Source organism: Ovis canadensis, chromosome 3, assembly GCF_042477335.2.
Source record: "Ovis canadensis isolate MfBH-ARS-UI-01 breed Bighorn chromosome 3, ARS-UI_OviCan_v2, whole genome shotgun sequence".
Taxonomy (NCBI): Eukaryota; Metazoa; Chordata; class Mammalia; order Artiodactyla; family Bovidae; genus Ovis; species Ovis canadensis.
This window is the reverse complement of record NC_091247.1, coordinates 123,135,586-123,157,997: the sequence shown is the minus strand read 5'-3', so window position 1 is coordinate 123,157,997 and position 22,412 is coordinate 123,135,586. Positions and strand designations below refer to the sequence as shown.

Genomic DNA, 22,412 nt, shown 5'->3' with positions numbered 1-22,412 from the left:
GTGTGTATGCCCAGCAGTGGGATTGCTGGGTCATAAGGCAGTTCTATTTGCAATTTTTTAAGGAATCTCCTCACTGTTCTTCATAGTGGCTGTACTAATTTGCATTCCCACCAACAGTGTAAGAGGGTTCCCTTTTCTCCACACCCTCTCTAGCATTTATTGCTTGTAGACTTTTGGATCGCAGCCATTCTGACTGGCGTAAAATGGTACCTTATTGTGGTTTTGATGTGCATTTCTCTGATAATGAGTGATGTTGAGCATCTTTTCATGTGTTTGTTAGCCATCTGTATGTCTTCTTTGGAGAAATGTCTGTTTAGGTCTTTGGCCCATTTTTTGATTGGATCATTTATTTTTCTGGAATTGAGCTGCAGGAGTTACTTGTATATTTTTGAGATTAGTTCTTTGTCAGTTGCTTCATTTGGTATTATTTTCTCCCATTCTGAAGGGTGTCTTTTCACCTTGCTTATAGTTTCCTTTGTTGTGCAGAAGCCTTTAATTGCTTTTTTATATGCAAGAAATACTAATGGATATGGTTTCTGCCTTCTACAGTTTTTCAAGTACTTTCAAGCACCTTGAAATATTTTTCTTTGCCTTAAGACTCCTTCCCTTAGCATAACAGAGTTAAAAGGAATTGTTGCAAGACATAGCCTATAATTTTGTCACTTCTGCCCTGATTTGAGGGGAAAAAATCTACTGTGTTCTTACAGTGTTAGCCCTGCGTGGCTGAAGAAAGTGAAAAGGTCATTTCTCATGGTACTGAAAGGATAGTATAGTTCATCTCCAAAGAGATTTATTTTATTTTTTTTACATGCTTGTTGGCCATTTTGATTTTTTAAGCATTATTGAGGTATAGCTGATATATAAAAAGTACACTTTATGCATTTTGATAAGTTTGGACATTTGCATACACTCATGATAGCATCATCACAATCAAGGTACTCAACTTATATATCAACCTCCAAAAATTCCCCTCCGTTCTTTTTGTTTGTTTGTTTTGTTTTGGTTTTATTTTTGCTTTTGTCATAAGAACACTTAGATGCGATCTATCCTCCATTAAAAACTTCTGAAGGAAACAATTAAGCTGATATAGACCAGCTTTATTTAACACCCCATGAAATAGTCTCTTTTCAGAGAACTGCAAAATGAGATGGAAGGCAAGAAGGTTTTATAAGATAAAGAGTAAAGAACAAGTAATATAAAACATCTGATTGGCTGGGGCTGCATTTGTCACCTTGATAGGAGTGAAAATGCCCAGGGTTGGCTTGGCATTTGGCATTGGCTGACCAGATATGCTGCTTTTCTGGTCGAGCAAGACATTTTAAAGGACACAAAGTTACCCAAGGTCTGGTGTGCTGATATGGCTTCATGTTGGACCTAGGAAGTTATTTCAACACCTAACATATTTTAAAGTGTGTAATATCATAGCGTTGACTGTAGTCCCTACGTAGTGCAGTGGATCTGTAGAAATGATTCATCTTACATATCTGAAACTGCATACCTATCAAGCAGCAACTTCCCATTCTCCTCTACCTCCAAACCCCAGGAGCTCCCAATATTTTGTCTGATCTCTGAAGCAGAATCCAAGCCTGGTTAGTACTCAGATCGCAGGGATGAATTTTAATGCAGCCTTTTCAAATATTTGTTGATGGAAATACAGCATGTTTGGATTACTAAAACATAGTGTTCATTCTAAAACATTCCAAATTTCTTAACAGCGGATGGGCTGCACTTGAATAAACAGATGACAGAGATGTGATTAATATTATGTAGACTTAACCTTGATTAATTTAATAATCAGTATTTGCTTGATGAATTTTAATACTGCTTAATATACATGAAATAACTAAAGAAGCTTTTATTCATGTCAGCATAATTAATAAAAAATATTGAGGGTTTTGAAGACAGAGACTCTTAAGTCTCAGAGTGTACTTGCTACTGCATAAACACATCATGTAGGGAGGCACTGGACATTCAGTTTCCTGTTACCTTCTTCTTCTCAGCATAACTGGGTCTCCTTATTTTGCCCTCTCTTTTATTTCTTTGGAAGAGGAAGGATAATTACTTCAGTCATTCCTCTGCTTTTGGCTGGAGCCCACACCAAATTAGCATATTTTGATACTTCTGACATTACAGAATAATGATCCTTAGGGGAAGTAATTGTGGAGAGTATGAAGAAGGAAGCCTTGTTCTCTGTCAAGAGGCATTGATACTTTATCATAATCAACACCTTTTAGTAAATCCTATTTGTTTTTCATTGTGACACAAGAGTTGAAAGATAAACTGAGGCAAATTAAACATTTGTAAGAGTTTCTTTGAAAACAAGTCAACTCAAATCAAGCAATGTCAAACCAGGAATGCATGATCAGGAGTGCTCCACCACAGGAGCCAAGGGAGAGCCTCAGATACAGTGCAGAAACAAAGAGACATTACAGTATTCAATTGATGGTAGCTTAAAAAAGAAAGCCTGGGTGGCTGTCCGTGGTTGGTTATCCTAAGCATTTCAATTTCGCAACCTTGAGGCATTACAGGCTTACATTTTGGTTTACTTCTATAGGTTACCCTGGCATTAAAGCCACCTCAACTTACTGGTCTCCTTTTCTAATTAAACAGACACCCACTTATTTTTAAATAGAATTCTGCTCTTCTCTTTGGGCAGAGAAAGCTGTAAGCAATGGCATCTTCCTAGGTGATAGAGATTGTAATATATTTTTTCCATGACATTCAAAACCTTCAACTAAGTGGCTGCCAGCATTCCCAGCACTCAACACCAAATTTTGGCTCTTACATGTGGTGTTGCACTTCTCAGTGTCTTTTGTGTACTTCAATGAATATTTTCCACCTGTCCTCATTTGTTTGCTTATTTATATTTTCAATGGAGGCTTGCTTCCTTTCAGTGAAAAATATTTTTTTCCAATGTGTGTTTTCCTATTTACTGATACTTTTAAAAAACCCTTTTAGGACTTAATTTTTGCTTTTGTTCTCTGGACTAATTTTTGTACTTTATCACACTAGCAGTTTCCTCGGTCATTTTTATTCCTATTCTTTTATTTTTCCCGTTCTTAGCTGCTAATCTACTATAATAGCTGTACAGTGCCTTAACAATATCCACTAATTCTGTCCAATTTAAGCGGTTTGTATTTTCTGAAGCCATTTATATGCTTCTAATGAAAATGCTGGCATTTGATTTTATTGTCATTTTAAATATCAGACAATTTGAATAACAGAAATAAATAAAAATAAAGAATAACCAAGTATCCAAAAATGTAATGACTCAAATACCGATTAAATGAACAGAATAGAGATTCATTTGATAGGGAGTTGAATTTATATTAGAATTATATATCAATCACTATATTAAATATATAGCTATTTCGAGTGCTATAGTTAATGTTGGAGATAGAGATTATAATCATCCACCATAAAAGCAAGTCTATCTAAGCAAACATCTGAAGTTTTATTGCTATTGCTACTGTTGTCTTAAACTTAAAACTAAAAATAGCAGTTTTCCAGGCCTGTTATTTTAAGAATCAGTCTTAAAATATTTAATATTATTTTTGAAAGAATTTTTTCATCATTAAGAACTAAATAAGGTTAGATTCCATGGTCAGAGTATCCTTGTTTTTAGAGATAAGCCAAATCAGTTCAGATATAAATTTGGAAGCAGTCAAAATTCATGTACTGTTCATATACTATATTTTTCATCAAAAGATCACCAGAAACTTAAGGTGATGTGCATATAAATTAATGGAGAAGGGAAAGGCTACCCAGTGCAGTATTCTGGCCTAGAGAATTCCATGTATTGTATAGTCCATGGGATAGAGAAGAGTCAGACACGACTGAGCGAAATTAAAGTTCCTAGTCAATTCATCTAATTGGAATTGGGGAGGTTCGTCAGTCAAAATGGAGGAATTTTTTCTTTAAAGAAGATGTATAGTGTGTTCTCATTCATTCAATAAACATTTCTTGACCAAACAGAGATAGAGCTGTGGTAAAAATTATAAGCAACCACCAACTTAAACTATACTTCCGCCTTCCAAGCTATTCAGTCATTCATTAGAAAAAATGGATTCGCTCACTAAATTATTAATTAAGTAACTATTTTTTGAACTTGACAAGACATGAATCCTCACGTTGTAAACCTCTAATTCTCATCTCAAGACAATTTGATCATTCAATGGACCAGTTCTGTTATACAGGTTTCTAGTCTATCCATTTTCACTGACAATCGTTGAAAATGAATATTACACGTGAACTGATGGAACTGCATGGAACTACATGAAGTTACTTTACACTGGTTTTGATATGCTTGAATGATGCTTTTAAATCTCATGTCCAAAAGCCAGAGTTGGAAAGTGAAATTGCTATTGGTTTAGTGTCCTTAGCTCTATTTTGAATAAGTGTCTCAATCTTTTTGGTTTCCCAATTAATATATAACAACACAAATGCAAACTGTTGTGTCTGGAGAGTTGCTTAAATGTAAATTGTGAATCCCTACCACTCTACTAGTTTCTTGCCTTTGTTTTCTGTTGTTGCAACATCAGTATAATCTAAGCAGAGAATTCAGCTAAATTAGAATAAGTTATTTGTGCAGAAGCCAAATTATGTGTTGGTGTAGTGAGACTTCTCTAAGTCTCACTCTTGGAATTGTTAATTGACTTTGGAGTAAAAATAGATGAAAAGAATCTTGCTAATTAGATGTGGGCACTGTCTGGAAGTTGTTGTTGAATAGGTAAAGGCAAATATGAATTTAAAAGCATCAGAATGAAAAATCCCTAGAGAATTAGCATGAGGATGGTAGACATGATTTATTTTAAAAAGTTTGGAAAGGTTTCAACATAAAATGACATACCTGTGCCACAGAAGAGTTATACATAAAAATGATAAATAATGTAAACAGCATGATTTTTATTCCAAAAAATAATTGAAGACATATTTTGTGTCTAAATTGTTTGCCAAATCAGGGCAGGTAAATTCCCCTGCCATCAGACCACAGAACTGTAGTCCTGACCTAGATAAATATTTGGATTGTGTATACAGTGAATGATTTCATTAATTTTCAAAAGGCATTATAACATAATACTTAAAAAACATCCCTTTTAAAGGTATACCTGGATTGAAAACCTGTTTCTATCATATCCTTTTCTACAGACTTTAAATATATTACTTATTCCCCTTATGTTAGTTTCCTAATTTGTAAAATAAAAGTAATACCAAATATATAAGGTTACTGGGAAGATTAAATGAAATAATGTAAGAGTATATGAATTGCTTCGTGTATGAAAAGTGAAAGTGAAGTTGCTCAGTCATGTCCAACTCTTTGCAACCCCATGGACTATAACCTACCAGGCTCTGCCATCCATGGGATTTTCCAGGCAAGAGTACTGGAGTGGGTTGCCATTTCCTTCTCCAGGGGATCTTCCCGACTCAGGGATCAAACCTAGGTCTCCCTCACCACAGGCAGACGCTTTACCTTCTGAGTCACCAGAGACATGTGGCATATGATTAATTTTCAACATTCAGCAACTGTTATTATTGTTAGCAGTTCTTAACTAGAAATTTAATTTCTAAACTCCTATTTCTTACTGTCTTCCTTCCTCATTCAACTTTAGGGAAACATCTTGTGCATTAACATTTTTGGAAATTTGATGAACACGGGAGAAAGTGACAGTTAATTTACATTGCTTTTCTGTGTCCAATGTAAGAATTTTTTGGCGCAAATAAATTCATAGATACACTTGGAATTCCACTTTGCATCTAATGTAAATCTCTTCTAAATCAAAGCGTTTAAGCAGAGTGTGTGCTTCAGTGTACCTGAATCACATTACCTAGGTTACAGTACAACTGTAAATGGTTTTTAATGTTTTAAGACACAATGACTTCCCTGTTACTTTGTATTTATATAATACTTCTTATAGAGGTCGCTTAAGCTGCCCTTCCATGATCCTATTCCAATCCTCCTGGCAGTTGCCTGTGCTGTCTACCTTGTCTCCTTCCTCACACTGAGACTTGTGAATACTCTACAAGACTATGGCAATATTTCTTGTTCTTTTCTTTCTTTCTTTACCCAGTGAGCTTTTCCGTGCCCAGGGTGCCTTTTTTAATCTTGAATCATGTAATATGCACATTAGGAGAGACTGCAAGTTCATATGGTCTTTAATGTGGATAACTAATTTTCTTCTCCATATGTACATTCTCGAGTATTTTTCCAACTCCCCATAGGTCTTTTCCATTCATACAGTCTGCTGTCATTCAACACTCCATAAATATTTCTAGAGTGCTCTCTACTTGTCAACAAGTTTACTAAGAACTGGGAATAAACAATCAGATACAGTTTCTGGTTTCAAGAAACTCAGTGTCAAAATGGGCAATCAGAAAAAAACAACCAGTCAGTCATGCTGAAGAGTGATGATTTGTATAATATGAGTTACTGGAGAATGCTAAGGAATTATGTAACTTAAATCACTATGGTGCCACCCATCCCAAAGTTAGTGACATAATAGTTCAGTCAGCTCAGTTCAGTCATGTCTGATTGTTTGTGACCCCGTGGACTGCAGCATGCCAGGCCTCCCATCCATCAACCAACTCCCAGAGTTTACCCAAACTCATGTCCATAGAGTTGGTGATGCTATCCAACCATCTCATCCTCTGTCATCCCCTTCTCCTCCCACCTTCAGTCTTTCCCAGCATCGGGGTCTTTTCAAATGAGTCAGCTCTTCACAGCAGGTAGCCAAAGCATTGGAGTTTCAGCTTCAACATCAGTCCTTCTAATGAATATTCAGGACTGATTTCCTTTAGGATGGACTGGTTGGATCTCCTAGCAATTGAAAGGACTCTCAAGAGTCTTCTCCAACACCACAGTTCAAAACAATCAATTCTTTGGTGCTCAGCTTTCTTTATAGTCCAACTCTCACATCCATACATGACTACTGGAAAAACCATAGCCTTGACTAGATGGGCTTTTGTTGGCAAAGTAATGTCCCTGCTTTCTAATATGCTGTCTAGGTTGGTCATAACTTTTCTTCCAAGAAGCAAGTGTCTTTTAATTTCATGGCTGCAGTCACCACCTGCAGTGATTTTGGAGCCCCCCAAATAAAGTCTGTCACTGTTTCCATTGTTTTCTCATCTGTTTGCCATGAGGTGATGGAACCAAATGCCATGATTTAGTTTTCTGAATGTTGAGCTTTAAGCCAACTTTTTCACTCTCCTCTCACTTTCATCAAGAGGCTCTTTAGTTCCTCTTCCCTTTCTGCTATAAGGGTGGTGTCATCTGCCTTAAACCTAGGATTCATAAGATACTCTCCCTTTGAACTGAGGTTCCTTGAATATCTGAGGTTATTGATGTTTCTCCTGTCAATCTTGATTCCATCTTGTGCTTCATCCAGCCTGGCATTTTGCATGAGGTACTCTGCATATAAGTTAAATAAGAAGGGTGACAATGTACAGCCTTGATGTACTCCTATCCTGATTTGGAACCAGTTTGTTGTTTCATATGCAATTCTGTTGCTTCCTGACATGCATACAGATTTCTCAGGAGGCAGGTCAGGTGGTCTGGTATTCCCATCTTTTGAAGAATTTTCCCCAGTTTGTTGTGATCCACACAGTCAAAGGCTTTGGCATAGTCAATAAAGCAGGCGTAAATATTTTTCTGGAACTCTCTTGCTTTTGCAATGATCCAACGGATGTTGGCAATTTGATCTCTGGTTCATCTGCCTTTTCTAACTCCAGCTTGAACATCTGGAAGTTCATGGTTCACGTACTGTTGAAGCCTGGCATGGAGAATTTGAGTATTACTTTGCTAGCAGGTGAGATGAGTGCAGTTGTTCAGTAGTTTGAGCATTCTTTGCCTTTCTTTGGGATTGGAATGAAAACTGACCTTTTCCAGTCCTATGGCCACATCTGAGTTTTCCAAATTTGCTGGCATATTGAGTGCAGTATTTTCACAGCATCACCTTTCAGGATTTGAAATTGCTCAACTGCAATTCTATCACCTCCAGTACCTTTGTTCATAGTGATGCTTCCTAAGGCCCACTGGACTTCACATTCCAGGATGTCTGGCTCTAGGTGAGTGATCACACCATTGTGATTATCTGGGTCATAAAGATTTGTTTTGTATAGTTCTTCTATGTATTCTTGCCACCTCTTAATATCTTCTGATTCTGTTAGGTCCGTACCATTTCTGTCCTTTATTGTGCACATCTTTGAAAAGTTCCCTTGGTGTCTCTAATTTTCCTGAAGAGATTTCTAGTCTTTCCCATTCTATTGTTTTCCTCTATTTCTTTGCATTGATCACTGAGGAAGCCTTTCTTATCTCTCCTTGCTATTCTTTGGAACTCTACATTCAAATTGGTATATCTTTCATTTTCTCCTTTGCCTTTCACTTCTCTTCTTTTCATAAGTATTTGTAACGCCTCCTCAGAGAGCCATTTTGTCTTTTTGCATTTCTTTTTCTTGGGGATGGTCTTGATCCCTGCCTCCTGTACAATGTCACAAACTTCCATCCTTAGTTCCTCAAGCACTCTATCAGATCTAATCCCTTGAATCTATTTGTTACTTCCATTGTATAATCATAAGGGATGTGATTTAGGTCATGCCTTAATGATCTAGGGGTTTTCCCCATTTTCTTCAATTTAAGTCTGAATTTAGCTGTAAAGAGTTCATGACCTGAGCCACAATCAGCTCCCGGTCTTGTTTTTGCTGACTGTATAGAGCTTCTCCATCTTTGGCTGCAAAGAATATAATCAATCTGATTTCAGTGTTGACCATCTGGTGATGTCCATGTGTAGAGTCTACTCTTGTGTTGTTGGAAGAGGGTGTTTCCTGTGACCAATGCGTTCTCTTGGCAAAACTCTATTAGCTTTTGCCCTGCTTCATTCTGTATTCCAAGGCCAAATTTTCCTTTTACTCCAGGTATTTCTTGACTTCCTACTTTTACATTCCAGTCCCCTATAATGAAAAGGACATCTTTTTTGGGTGTTAGTTCTAGAAGGTCTTGTAGATCTTCACAGAACCATTCAACTTCACCTTCTTCAGCGTTACTGGTCAGGGCATAGACTTGGACTACCATGATATTGAATGGTTTGCCTTGGAAACGAACAGAGATCATTCTGTCATTTTTGAGACTGCATCCAAGTACTGTACTTTAGACTCTCTTGTTGACTATAATAGCTAAGTCATAAAAGATGATGAGAGGCAGTTAAGGAGGAAAAGTATGTAAGAAAAACTCTCTTCTTTCTCTAATGATTCTCCTTTACTCTCACACTACTCTCATACTCACCAATACTTCTGACACCAACACTTCCCCTACCAAGCAATTCATTGCAGCACCAGCAGGATCTCAGTCCTGACACTGCCAACAGTTCTGACACTGGAGATAGCATCAGATCCTACAGGTTAAGGGCTCAGTGCCACTAGACCACTCCCAGCCTCCTTCAGACGCCATTTGCAGGTCCAGTTTGTCATTTGTGCCTCCGGCTGATTGGGTACAAATCAGAAACTCCCACTAACCCCTACTTGGGTTCAATTAATTTGTTGGAGCAGTTCATGGAACTGAGGAAAACATTTACCTACATTTATGGCCACCTGATGCAAAGAACCAACTCATTGGAAAAGACCTAGACGCTGGGAGAGATTGAAGGTGAAAGGAGAAGTGGGCAGCAGAGGATGAGATGGTTAGATAACATCACTGATTCAGTGGACATGAATTTGAGCAAACTCTGGGAGCTAGTCAAGGGTGGGAGAGCCTGGAGTGCTGCAGTCCATGGGGTTGCAAAGAGTCAGACACGACTTAGCAACTGAACAACAACAACGTAATAGTAAAGAATACCGATTAACAACCAGATGAAAGGATACATAATGAGTAAGGTCTGGGAGGGTCCTAAGTTCAGGAGCTTCTGTCCCTATGGGGTTGGGATGCATCACTTCCCAGTATGTGGACATGTGCACCAACCTGGAAGTTCCCCAATCCCTGTACTTTTGGGAATTTTATGAAAGCTTCATTACATAGGTATGATCAATCATTTATTAAATGAGTAATTAATCACTGATTCATTTCCCTGTTCCCTGTCTGGAGAATGGTGGGTGGAGCTAAAAATTCCAAGCTTGTAATGATCTGCTGATGAGCCCCCATCCAGGAGCCCACCCAGAATCCCCCATGAGAAGAAAAGATGCTCTGAATGAGTATTGTTATCACTGAGGAATTTACAAGAGTTTTAAGATCTCTATGTGTGAGCATTCCAAGTGAATATAAAAGCATACAGCCAAGGTGGCATTCTGAGTGTGTGTGACTGCAAGTCCTTCATCAGCTAGAACATGAAGTATGAATAAGAAGATAAAGGTGATCCTCATTATTACAATATGAATGTTTACATAATAAACACAATGTACATCATATTTGACTGAGAACTTTTACAAATGCACTAAAGCATAGGTATTATTAGCCTTCATTTTATAGCAGAGGAACATGACCTTGAGTTTAAGAAACTTGTACAAAGTCAGACAACCTTTTCCCCCAATTAAAAGTAATTAAAAAAAAAAAAAAAGAGTCAGAAACCAGTAACAACTAGAAGGGCCAGGATGCCTCCTAGGCCTTTTAAGAATATTCAAGAATGCCATGCTTCTGGGAATCACCTCCCAAATAAACTACTTGTGTGCAATTATTTGTCTTAGGGTCTGCTTTCAAGAAATCTTGAACTTGGAAAGAAAAGATACTATAGATGAAAAGATGATGTAAAGAAGCAAATTTATATAATGCGTTAAGCCCAGATTTTGGCACATTTTAAGAGTGCATTAGATTGTTGGTGTTGGTGGCTGTTGTCTTACTGTTCCTTTCTGTTTCTTTCCTTTGCTAGAATGTAAGCTTCTTGAGAGAAGGACTTTTCTCCCAGTGGGTTCTCATGCTTAGAAGAATGATCAATGAACATTTGTTCAATGAATGAATTAATATAGTTCCAACACTTGAGAAATCCTAAAATGTGAGAATATAGAGATATGAAATACATGCTATTATTTTCTTCCAAATCAACTTTCTCTTAAGAATCACACGTTTCTGTGCACTTCCTGACACCTGAAGTTTCCAAGACATCAATTTTCAGTGATCTTTTGAAGGTATCAGTTTTCAAGATATCGACTTTCAGCTGTCTTTTGAAGAAGACATCTTACATCATATGAAGAACTCACTAAAACACTTTTATGAATCTCAAACTGTTGTTTTCAATAATGATTTTCATTTTCTGAACCCTCTACCTGAAAAGTTTTCTCCCAGATATCCACATTGCTTCCTCTCTCTCATTCAGATTTATATTCAGAAAGCACCTGATTCCTAATTAAGCTGTGCCTCATTGCATCCCTCCCTTGCTTTAATTTTCCCTTTACAATTATCACCATTTAAAAATGTATTCCACTTATTTTTGTTTATAGTTTCTCTCAGCCAACAAGAATGAATTAGTGTTTCTGCCTTTTCCCCCTAATAATTTTCCTAATACCTGGTACATCATCAGTGAAATATCAAAGAATGTTTGTGAAGTGAATGAATGTCTCCAGGCCATCAAAGAAAACTGTTTTTCAAAGAAAGAGGATAGAAGAGAATCTGTCGTAAAGCATGCTAGGATCCTTGAAATGGTTGACAGAAATAAAGGAATGGGGACTGAGGAATTTTCCTGACTGAAAGGCAGGCCACCAAGAGCAGTCGTAGTCCACTGTGTGAGATCAGAGCTTATCAGAGATTGATAAGGGCCAAAAGCAACCTGACAGAGGCAAAGGTTAAAAGAAAAAAATAATAATAACTTGGAAGGTTGCCTTGGAAATATAATGGGTTTGGGAGTGCCTAGAAGCAGAGTCAGGCTGTCAGAAGCTTAATAAGCTATCAAGAAACACAAAGAAGGGTCAAGGCAAACCAATAAGCTGAACAGCAAGAATCACACAGATACCTGAGTTTTAGCTGAAATACTTTAGCTTTGTTAGTCACCTGTCATTCTTTTATCTTCTTCCAGATATGTTTACAAAGAGCTCATGCTGTCCTGACTACTGAAAAGTTGTCTTCTACTGTCTCTCTCATAAATTCTTAGTCATTTTTCCAAATCCCCATTTAGATATTGAATGTGCTGTGTTGCCTTCCATGTTCCCTGTTATATTTGCAAGGACACTTTTAGTTGCAAGTGACGGAAAATCAATACAAAGTTTAAACACAAAGACAAAATTGGGGGCTCATTTTATGGAGATGTCAGAGATAGAATTGATTTAAGAATGGCTAAAACCAGCAGTAGAAGTCATTCATCGGGGCTCCATCATTTCTACCTGCTTCTCTATGAGGAGGAACTGATGGCAAACAGTACTCTGATCATATCCCACTAGCCTACCTTCCATACTAGAAAGAGGCTCTTACCCTATAGTTCTGCCAGAAGTTTCTCTCACGGAAGGTGCTAACTTAGACCACGTGCTCACCCATCTGCCATGGGCTCTGGCTGCTGGAATGACAGTGTCTCTAGGATTCGAGTGTGTGCTAAGTTGCTTCAGTCAAGTCCAACTCTTTGCGACCCTATGAACTGTAGCCCACCAGACACCTCTGTCCATGGTATTCTCCAGGCAAGAATACTGGAGTGGGTTGCTAGGCCCTCCTTCAGGGGATCTTCTCAACCCAGGCATCAAACCAGCATCTCTTACGTCTCCTGCATCAATAGGCAGGTTCTTTACCTCTAGCACCACCTGGGAAGTCCAGGATGAGAGCTGAGAAGGAAAATTCCCCAGTGAAAATGTAAGATGTCTTCACCAAGAGAAATAGGAATGAATTCTGGGCATTTAAAAACAAATGTCAACGAACACTTGACAAATCATGGTTTATCAGTTAAAATGATTGTGGAAAGACTCAACCAGAGTGTCACGGGCCTTCAGTGGATTGATATGCATAAAAATGCGTGCAGAGTTCTGCCTACAGGTGCCTCTCTCCAGGGAGGGGTCCATAACTTCAGTAAAGTACAGGGAAGCCCAGGGTGGGCAGAAAACAGTACTTGGAAAAGAAATGCTTCCTCCCCACCCTCACCCATTGTTAACTTCCCCCAACTTATCAGAGCCCAAAGGCAAAGCCATGCAAGACAATGAGTAAAAAAACCTAAAGATAAGGACTTTTATTTGATTCCTTAGTTCTCACTAAGTTCTCTTTGTCTCAATTTAATCACTTGCTAAATGTGGATCATAAGACCTAATCTGCAGATGAAAATAGTTTAACATGGTGGGTTCCCAGTACTTTCTGGCAGTTACAGAGCAACTGAATAAGCAACAGAGATTCCCCAGAAATGATTCCTCTTACCCACCACACCACCCTATTTTAGCAGTTTAGCAATGAGGGATTCAGTCCTACTTCGGTATTCCAGACAAGTCACTTGAGCCCTCCCTTTAAGAGCATCCACTGTCAGTACAGCCCAGAGAATAAGTCGCTTTTCATTCCACTTGCTATTTGTAAACTACTTCCCAAGCCACCTTCTGCATTCATTTGTGAAGCCAGCCAAGAGAGTTTCCTAAAGAGGTCTGTGCTAACTTCAGCTACAGATTTCTAGATGACCTTCTCTGCCCCCTCGAATACACACAGAAGAGCGAGCCCAACTCCCAAAGTAGGATTCACAGGAGAGAACCTCTCACTTTCCCCAGTGTGAAAGGAAGAATCAAGCTTATTAACACCTACAATTAAATCAGAGGCTGGAGCTTTACTTTCAGAACTACTTAGGATAATTTGTTGCTGGGCAAAATTAGAACAGAATATAACCATATTAAAATAATAGAGAATATAAAGGATTTTGCATCAGTTCTCCAGTTTCAAAAATCTAATTTGTGAGACTGATTTTTTTTTTAGAAAAAGCAGAGTTTGCACATTAGTGGCTGAAAAATTTGTCTTTCTTGGAATTATCATGGGTATATGTTATGAAAAACTGGAAGTTTGCAGTTTTTAACATAGTGGCACAAGCATATTGGCATAAGTTTTCTACACGAATTTGACATTCTGACTCTTTTAGTTAAGGTCATTAATCCTTTCACTGAATCATTTCAGTAAATCTTTACAGATGACCACTTTATTTTAGGCACTAGGGTATATTTGATATTTATCTGAATTAGTATACAAATGGAAGTTATTCTGTAAAGTGAGAATTTTTTTTTAAAAGGTCTTCACTTCTAAGTAACTTAAATAATGGAAGAAAATGCAAAGAATTTTTAAATTTATTGTTGCCTTTGCCTTAACATTATTTGTTAAGTCATGAATGTTATCTGGGATTCCCTGGTAGCTCAGAGGATAAATAATCTGCCTGTAATGCAGGAGACTCTAGTTCGATTCCTGAGTCAGGAAGATCCTCTGGAGAAGGGAATGGCTACCCACTCCAGTATTCTTTCTCGGAGAATTCCATGGACAGAGGAACCTGGTGGTCTACAGTCCATGGAGTTGCAAAGAGTCGGACATGACTGAGCGACCAACACTGGTGCTGGATGTTGTCTTAGTGAGATCTCAATATACAATTCTTTAATTTTTAAAAATTCATAACAAAGTTTTATTATGTACTGATAGTAGTATGTTATTATTGCTTTCTGCAAGAGACAAGATGTTAGGAATGTAATATAAAAATGATATATTCAGAGACTCACTCCTGTTTTTCCTTTGATGTAATTTGTTTCTATGCCAACATGAGAGGAATGTCCCTGAAGATTCTCAAGCACTCTAAATCTTTATCTGTGGTTATTTCTGAATAAGTTAGATCTATATTCTTTGGTTTTCCATACCCATTCATTTTTTAATTCAACATTTATATTGAATCCTTGCACATACTAATGTGATGTGCTGCTTCATTTGAAAATGTTGTTTTCAATAAGATATTCCTTTGAAAATTATTTTCCCGTGAGATGTCATTAGGACTTCTGCTAGCTAAATAAGCAAGGAAAGTGAGTAAGTAAATAAAGGAATAAAATATTAGATTTTAATGAGTAAGGTGCACACTGAAATAAACACAGATATATTGTAAAACCTATAATGGTTAGGAGCACTTTCTCTGAGGAGCATGTTTTCAGCTGAGTTTTGAAATATGATTATGTCCAGTGTAATCTGAGCTGGGGAAGAATGCTTCAGATGGGAAGATGAGCAAGTTCCTCAGTTGTGAGTGAGAATGAGTCCAGTCTGTTTGAGGAACTGAAAGGAAGCCATCGTAGTCAAAAGGATCCTGAAGGTCAAGAAGTTTAAAATTATGCTAAATAGGGAAAAACAGAGAGGTTGTTTGGAAAGCTAAAGAGAGACACAATATAGCTTAAATTTAGAAGATGAATCTGGCTGCTTTGTGGAGGATAGATTGTAGGTGGGCAAGAATGGTATTTTAGGGAACCAATTATTTGGTGATCGCAGTACTGCAGGAGAGATGAACCTTTTCAGAGTTGTTCTTCATTGTGTTGATATGCCCTTAAGAAATGTGTGTTGAACTGGTGGAGGTCATATGCAAAATCACTTTTTCTCAAGAATACACCACTGGCATACAAGCAGCAGTGGCAGACAGTAGGGCAAATAACCAGTCTCTTGATGTCTTTTGTTTATTTGATAATTATTTGTCTATGTGACATGTTCATCTTGTAATTTCAACATATAAGTTTAATATGATTCCATATTTTTTGTGTGCTGAATACTATGGACATTAATTTCCCCTAGAACCAATACTGACTCAATATCTGAGTTGATATTACAATAAAACTTGCTAAGAAATGAATAATTTGTGATATTGATATAATGTAAAATACTTTTGAAATAATGTGTATAAATAGTAAATATATTCTAAAACACCATTTTAAAATGCTAGAATATGATCTTCCACTCTGTACATTATTAAGATCTCTTAAACTACAACTATCTGAGAATCTGTTTCTTAGTTCAAAGTATCATGTGTATCAAACTGAGCTAAGGTTTTACAAGAATTAACTGCCTTCTGAGAATTCTCTTTGTAAATTAACTATATTTGGACTAGAACCACTAAGATAATGGCTGTTAAAATAATGACAGTGAGACCAATTTAACTCTAAGTGCTTATGGTAGTGGTAAAAAATTAAGTCCAGCTTATTTATTTGCTTGTTTTAAAACTGCAGATGTACTATCTCTTAGGGAAGATGAATGTGCTCATAATTGGTCTTCAGTATTCAGTCTTTTTTTTTTTTTATACTTTAAGGATTCAGACTAATACAAATTTTATTGCATCTCATAAACTAAGAAGTAATTTCAGAATTAAAAACTCATGGATCCTACCACTTTAGAAACATTTCAAACTTGATAGACACATTTTCCAACTAGAAAATATTTTAAGTAAATTTTACATTCCATAAATATTATAAATATTTTTCAAAATGCTAATCTAAATTTTAGAAATATTTATGAAATAATGAGTAAAATTTAATGGTTATTTTATGATTATTTGTTTGTATTCACTAGTTCTTAACCGCATTCAAGTAAATGCAATTTTTTTATACTTCATGTTGGTATTTTAGATTTTAAAGGCACAATGTTTTTATTTTGCAGATTGTTGCCTTGCGTGAGCAAAATGTTCATATACAAAGAAAAATGGTATCAAGTGAGGGATCCACAGAATCTGAACATCTTGAAGGGATGGAACCTGGCCAGAAAGTCCATGAAAAGGTATCATACATATGACATGCTCTTACATGGAAACGTGTACTTGTTGTACCCTTTGGCAGGAATATGAAATATCTGTGTAATTCTTGTAATAAATACTATGTTTTGACTTGGTCAAAAGTGCCTTATGATTTCCCTTATCATTAATTGCTCATAATCTGATTTTCTCAAAAATATTCTGTGTGTGGATTTATGCACATACATATGTGCATATATATATTTATGCACATATATATAATTCAAATATACTAGTTATTAACTTGATTCTCTTAAGAAGAATTTAATTATATATCTGACTGAACAGATCTATAATTGAACAAATATGTCTGTGTATATATATATATATGTATATATATATATATATATTAGTAATATATATCCAGGACTGTTTAAAGTAAAATAAGTTTGATTTATAAGTGGTTCTATGCATAATTGGTGACTTATCTGTGGCCTATCACTGCAAAAAATGTTGATAATATCTTATTTGACTTTTCATTTTCCCTGTGTTTGATCTGGAGGTACACTAGCAGTACCTCTGTTAATGAGAAATTACATGAAAGGATATCTGAAGTCATCCAACTTTGGCCATGTTTTTAGAAGGAATTGCTTTTCCTTGTGGGTAGGGCATAGACCAATGTCAAGGAAACCAGCAGTCTCTTCTGGCGCCTTTCTGCGCTTTTCTGTGCTGAACCACTTGTTCCCAGCACAAGAGAAAAAAGGTCAGTTGCTGGTAAATCTGGAATCACATGAATATTAAATACAGGTATTTGTACATCCTGCGCATGAGGCTTGGACCATCTCCTGGGTGTTTGCAAGTTATGGCTTTGGATGGCTGAGCTCCTTAATCATCAAGAGCTCATGAAGCATGTATCTAAACTGGTATCACTGTGAATACCAAGAGGTTTTAAAACATAGAGATTAAGAAGCAAGTGACTGGACCACGATACAAATAGTACTAGACCTTTGTTGTTTAGTCACTAAGTCGTGTCCAACTCATTGAGACTTCACAGATTGTAGCCCGCCAGGCTCCTGTCCATGGCATTTTCCAGGCAAGAATACTGGAGTGAGTTGCTATATCCTTTTCCAAGGGATCTTCCCAACCCAGGGATCAAGCTTGCATATCTGCATCTCCTGTAGGTAGATTCTTTATTGCTGAGCCACCAGAGAAGCCCTAGACTTCTTCCCATAAAATAAATTGCACATTTCTTCATTTGTCCAATTGAAACAAATAAAGGGGCTTCTTATGTTTCCTCCTTTAAGTGTTAAAGGAAAGGAAGTCAAGTAAATAAAACTAATTTCCCAGGAACGCCATCAATTCTGGTGGCTGAGAAGCAAACAACTCTGCATTAAAGGCCTTAGTATTTTAGCCTTTATCCATGTATTTTATAGAAATCTTAAGGTAGGTATTAAAAATAAGATACAGTCCAACAGCCAGATTTCATGAGCTATATTTCAAATTTGAATAAAACTTATTTTTCTTTTTTTTAGATAACTTAACTGACATTAACTCAGTAAATAAACCACCAAGCTCTCAAGAATAAGGCATCTACATGAAATATTCAGTTTAGGAAACTAGCATGTCATTTTTCTATTGCTGTTTCAGTTTAATTATATCATCAGTGATACAGTGATATGCCTTTTCTCAGAGAATTACATAATCACACTGTTTTGAATGTAAAAATGAACTTTATGGTCATTTAGTCTTTTTCTTAGAAATCTTCAAAATATCACAATGCCACATTATGCTAATCCAAACTATAAAGAAATATGCTTTCAAAGGCATAAAAAGTTTAAGACCGTATCTGTTTGCTAACAAACCATTTGGTGCTTAAACTATTTCTCTAGTACTTCTGAGGAGTGAGGAGTACTCAAACATGTATTTTGTTTTCATATTTGTTTCTTTGAAATATAACCGCTAAATATTCAGGCATTATAGAATGTAAGACAATTGATGTCAGATTAATTACCTAATTACAGAATTAGGATGAGAACCTACAAATAAATGATGTTTGTCTCTGTTGGACTCAAAAGATAGTAGTGTATATGTAGAGGATTATGAGTATTTTAGAAGTCAAAGAACTTGTTTTTAACTGTCTTTGCCTTCCAGTTCTGGGTGAAGGCATTTCAGCCAGTGCAGAAGAGAAACTCTGTGCCATTGCTAACTCACTCTTTTTAAATGGATGTAAAGAATGGATGTAAATAGATTAAAGATTTTTCAGTATTGTAATTAACAGTATTCTGTTTTTCAATTTCCCTGAATTGTAGGAAGAGTGATTTCCAAATGCTCAGAGTAATGATATACTAGGGTATTTCAAAATATCATGTACCTATCCTGAAATATAATCTTAAAATATGTGTCATATGTATTTTTTAATTTTTAAAATAAGTAAACTGTGCTTTAATTCATATTAGTCTTGAGATTATTCAAGAAAGTACTTTAAATTTTAATTTATATCGCATTTCTCTGCCTGACATTTCTTTTATTTTCAACTTTATTGAGATAATTGACATATAAGATTAAGCAAGTTTCAGGTATGCAATATGGTGATTTGGTATACAGATTATATGAGCTTAAGGTATACAGTGTGATGATTTTGTATAATTATGTAAAATGATTACCATGCTAAGATTAGTTAATGCATTCATCACCGTGCCTCTATGTGTGTGTGTGTGTGTGTGTGTGTGTGTGTGTGTCATGAGAAGCTTTAAGATTTACTCTCTTAGTGATTCTCAAGTATAGTTATAGTATTATCTATGGTCACCAATTTATATATTAGATCCCCAGAATTTATTCATCTTCCGGCTGCCTACATTTTTTGATAAAAGATGACATAATATCCTAAGTATTATTTTTTCATCCTTATATAAATACTTAAATTATATGCATGAACATTATAAATCTTTTCAAAAGTATCCCTTCTAACAGGATTACTTAAAGTGTGTTAACACCATTGAATAACAAGTGTTATAAGGTTGTAATTTAATTCCTTACACTTAATTTTTCTATAAGGAGTATTTAGAAAGCATATTAAAACAAAGGAAAAGAGAATATTATTTGGGGGAGTGTCTATGTAATGAAGCTCATCAGTGTAGGATGACTGTAGTATTAGCGTATAAATTGCAAAGCGATTGTTGGGGAGGAAAACGCAAAGCTGTTACTAGATACTGTGGAACTATCAGAAAGTGACGGCTAAATCCTAGTCACAAGGATTGCCCTTTGTTTAGGGCAGTGAAGTTATTTAAATTACATGGTCAGAGTGGGTTATTAGCCAAGAGGAGACATTTTACATCAGTGGCTTAAACACTCTGTTGACAAAATAGTTGATAAAAATAGTCTTACAAAGCACACTCTGAAACAGGCCTATTACTCATAGAAAAGTTGTGTAATTATTACCAACATTTAAAAAATAAAAATGAAAAAAAATAAGTTTAACTGAAACAAGTCTGTTTCTTTATGCCACATATTTAATCAGTTGTTCTAGAAGAACATAAGTATCCACAGGATAATAACAATTTTCCAGAACACTAAATTTTGCCTCATTAAACATTCAGACTATGACCCATAAGTTTTTTCCTGTTGCTTTCTACAGGGGAATTAACTTGTAGAAAAAATTTAGTAAACACACTGCTCTGGTAAAAGAGGTAATAATGCCCCTGATTTATAACTCTATTTGCAATTATTTTTTTCAGCTGAAAATGTTTGCTAAGTAGAATGTTAGACAGTGATTGAGATTCAGACGATGTTACTAAATTTTGCAGGAGTGAAAATAATCTGCCCAAATTAATATTGCAAAACGTGATGAATAAAGTGATGTCAAAAATGATAACAGATTTTAAAGGAGAGATGCATCAGTTGTGATAGGAGGTGTCACTGAGGCAGCATGGAATAAAATAGTAATTTGGTTGAAGTCAGTAGACCTGGATTCAAATCCCGTCTGTGCCATTTAAGTAGTAGCTGGGTGTCCTTATGCTGCAACCTCCCTGAGCATCAGTTACAGGTAGCTAGTCATGCCTTGCTTGTAACTTCATTGTAAAGAATACAATCAATAGATAAGCACTACGGTCATTATATTTATTAATACCGTATTCTCATGGCCATTCATTTTTCTGTAAACTTTTAGTGCTGAACTTACTGAAGTGCTCAGAAATAGGTTCTGTTCAGAAAGGAGCCTAGTTGTCAGGAGAGGGAGACGCAGGGGACACGGCACACAGGGGCAGGGTGTGTGCCAGACCACTGATGATCAGTCTTGTTGGCTGCGGTAAGCAGTCCAGTTTTATTTTCAGAGCAATGGGAAGGATTTTAAACGTGGAAGCATCTTGATTAGATAGTTTTTAACAAATCGTTTGTACTACATCTTTATATCCATTTATCATTTTTTCTCATATCAGACTTCTGAACCAGTTACAGATTTTTTCCCCTTTTCTTAATTTTATAGCCAATGAAATTGAGGTCTGCTTAGATTAAGTGACTTATTTGTCCAGAGTAGGACCAGAACTTTGGTCTTCTCATCTTCTTTGTGATCTCATGTTCTTTCATGCCAGGATGCTTTCTCTAGGTGTTATTATTGGTTTCTGAAGAGTCATTCTAATCCAATATAATTTTTTTCTGAACTTTTAGTCTTTCATAATTATACATATGTACTTGTTTTCTAGAATTATTTTATTCTATTTAAGAGTATGATTTTTTTAATTCTTCAATTTTTTTTTCCCCAAAATCTCCCAGTTATATTCTTTTTCAGTCTGAACAGGTGCTTCAAGACAGTGGCATTTACAGATTTTGACTGCTCTGAGTATGGTTTTTAAACCTAGGCAAGAGGGGTCCACAGTTGAGCAGGGTCTTTCTCTGGCCCCTCGTGCCCCTCTCTGAGGATGGGCCCAGGGAGAAGGTGCACAGGTGTGAGTCACAGCAGCACCCCTTCTTGACAACCTGCCAAGTTCCTAGCAGCCCAGACTTTCAGATCAAGCAGACCTTACCCTCCAGAGCCTTTGTGAGTTTCTCCCTCGGAAGAACATCTGTCTCTGCCCACACTCCAGTGCTCTCATCCCTGGACCTCAGAAGAGGCTAAGGGACATGTGTTTTTAGAAGCACTGTTTATGCAGATAAAGCAGACCAGGATTCTGGAAGGAGCTGAGGCTGGGAAGAGACAGAGAGCAGGCTGCAGTCTAGGGCCATATCTGGGTAACTAAGCTCTGCCGTGGAACTTCATTAGAATTATTCATTAGAATTAGCCTAAAAGTCAGTGTGAAAGGTACTTCAAGGAAGATAGCAGGATGATTTTTTTATTTGACTGTCAAATAAAAAATTGTTACATATTTGGATTTATGGCATGTAAGCCTCTTTGTTCTTTTGCCTTGGGATCCACAAACACTAAGGACCCACCTGTCTGCTACCCACTGTAAAAAATGTAATTCAGTTGCAACATTTTACTATGCACTTTTATGTTCATATGTATGTACGTGTGTGTGTATATATATATATGTGTGTGTGTGTGTGTGTGAAACTGAAGTCTCACAAACCAGTAGTCACACTTGACACAATACATTTTGATATTGTTCATTAGTGACTAAGAAATTACATGGTTCTTCTCAGAGATCAGGGTGAAGTGGGTGGCCGATCTTTCAAGTGATCACACAATGCATCCTTGGCACGCCATAGGAGATCCTCTCCCAGCTGGCTGACCTCTTCTCCCCTCTTGAGCTTCTCTGCTGTCACCCCACTTTGCGCTTATGTACTCTAGCGAACCGAGCTGGTGCTTCCCTTTCCAACAGCGCT

The 22,412-nt window shown here is 36.6% G+C and overlaps 1 protein-coding gene across 1 annotated transcript in view; it reads left to right on the top strand.

The window, feature by feature from the left end:
* Positions 1-22,412, top strand: part of PPFIA2 (PTPRF interacting protein alpha 2) — a 511,234-nt gene that overhangs the window by 341,717 nt on the left and 147,105 nt on the right. The window contains exon 6 of the mRNA XM_069584127.1: positions 16,526-16,642. Coding sequence (XP_069440228.1) covers positions 16,526-16,642 — 117 coding nt within the window. The remainder of the gene's footprint in view (positions 1-16,525; positions 16,643-22,412) is intronic.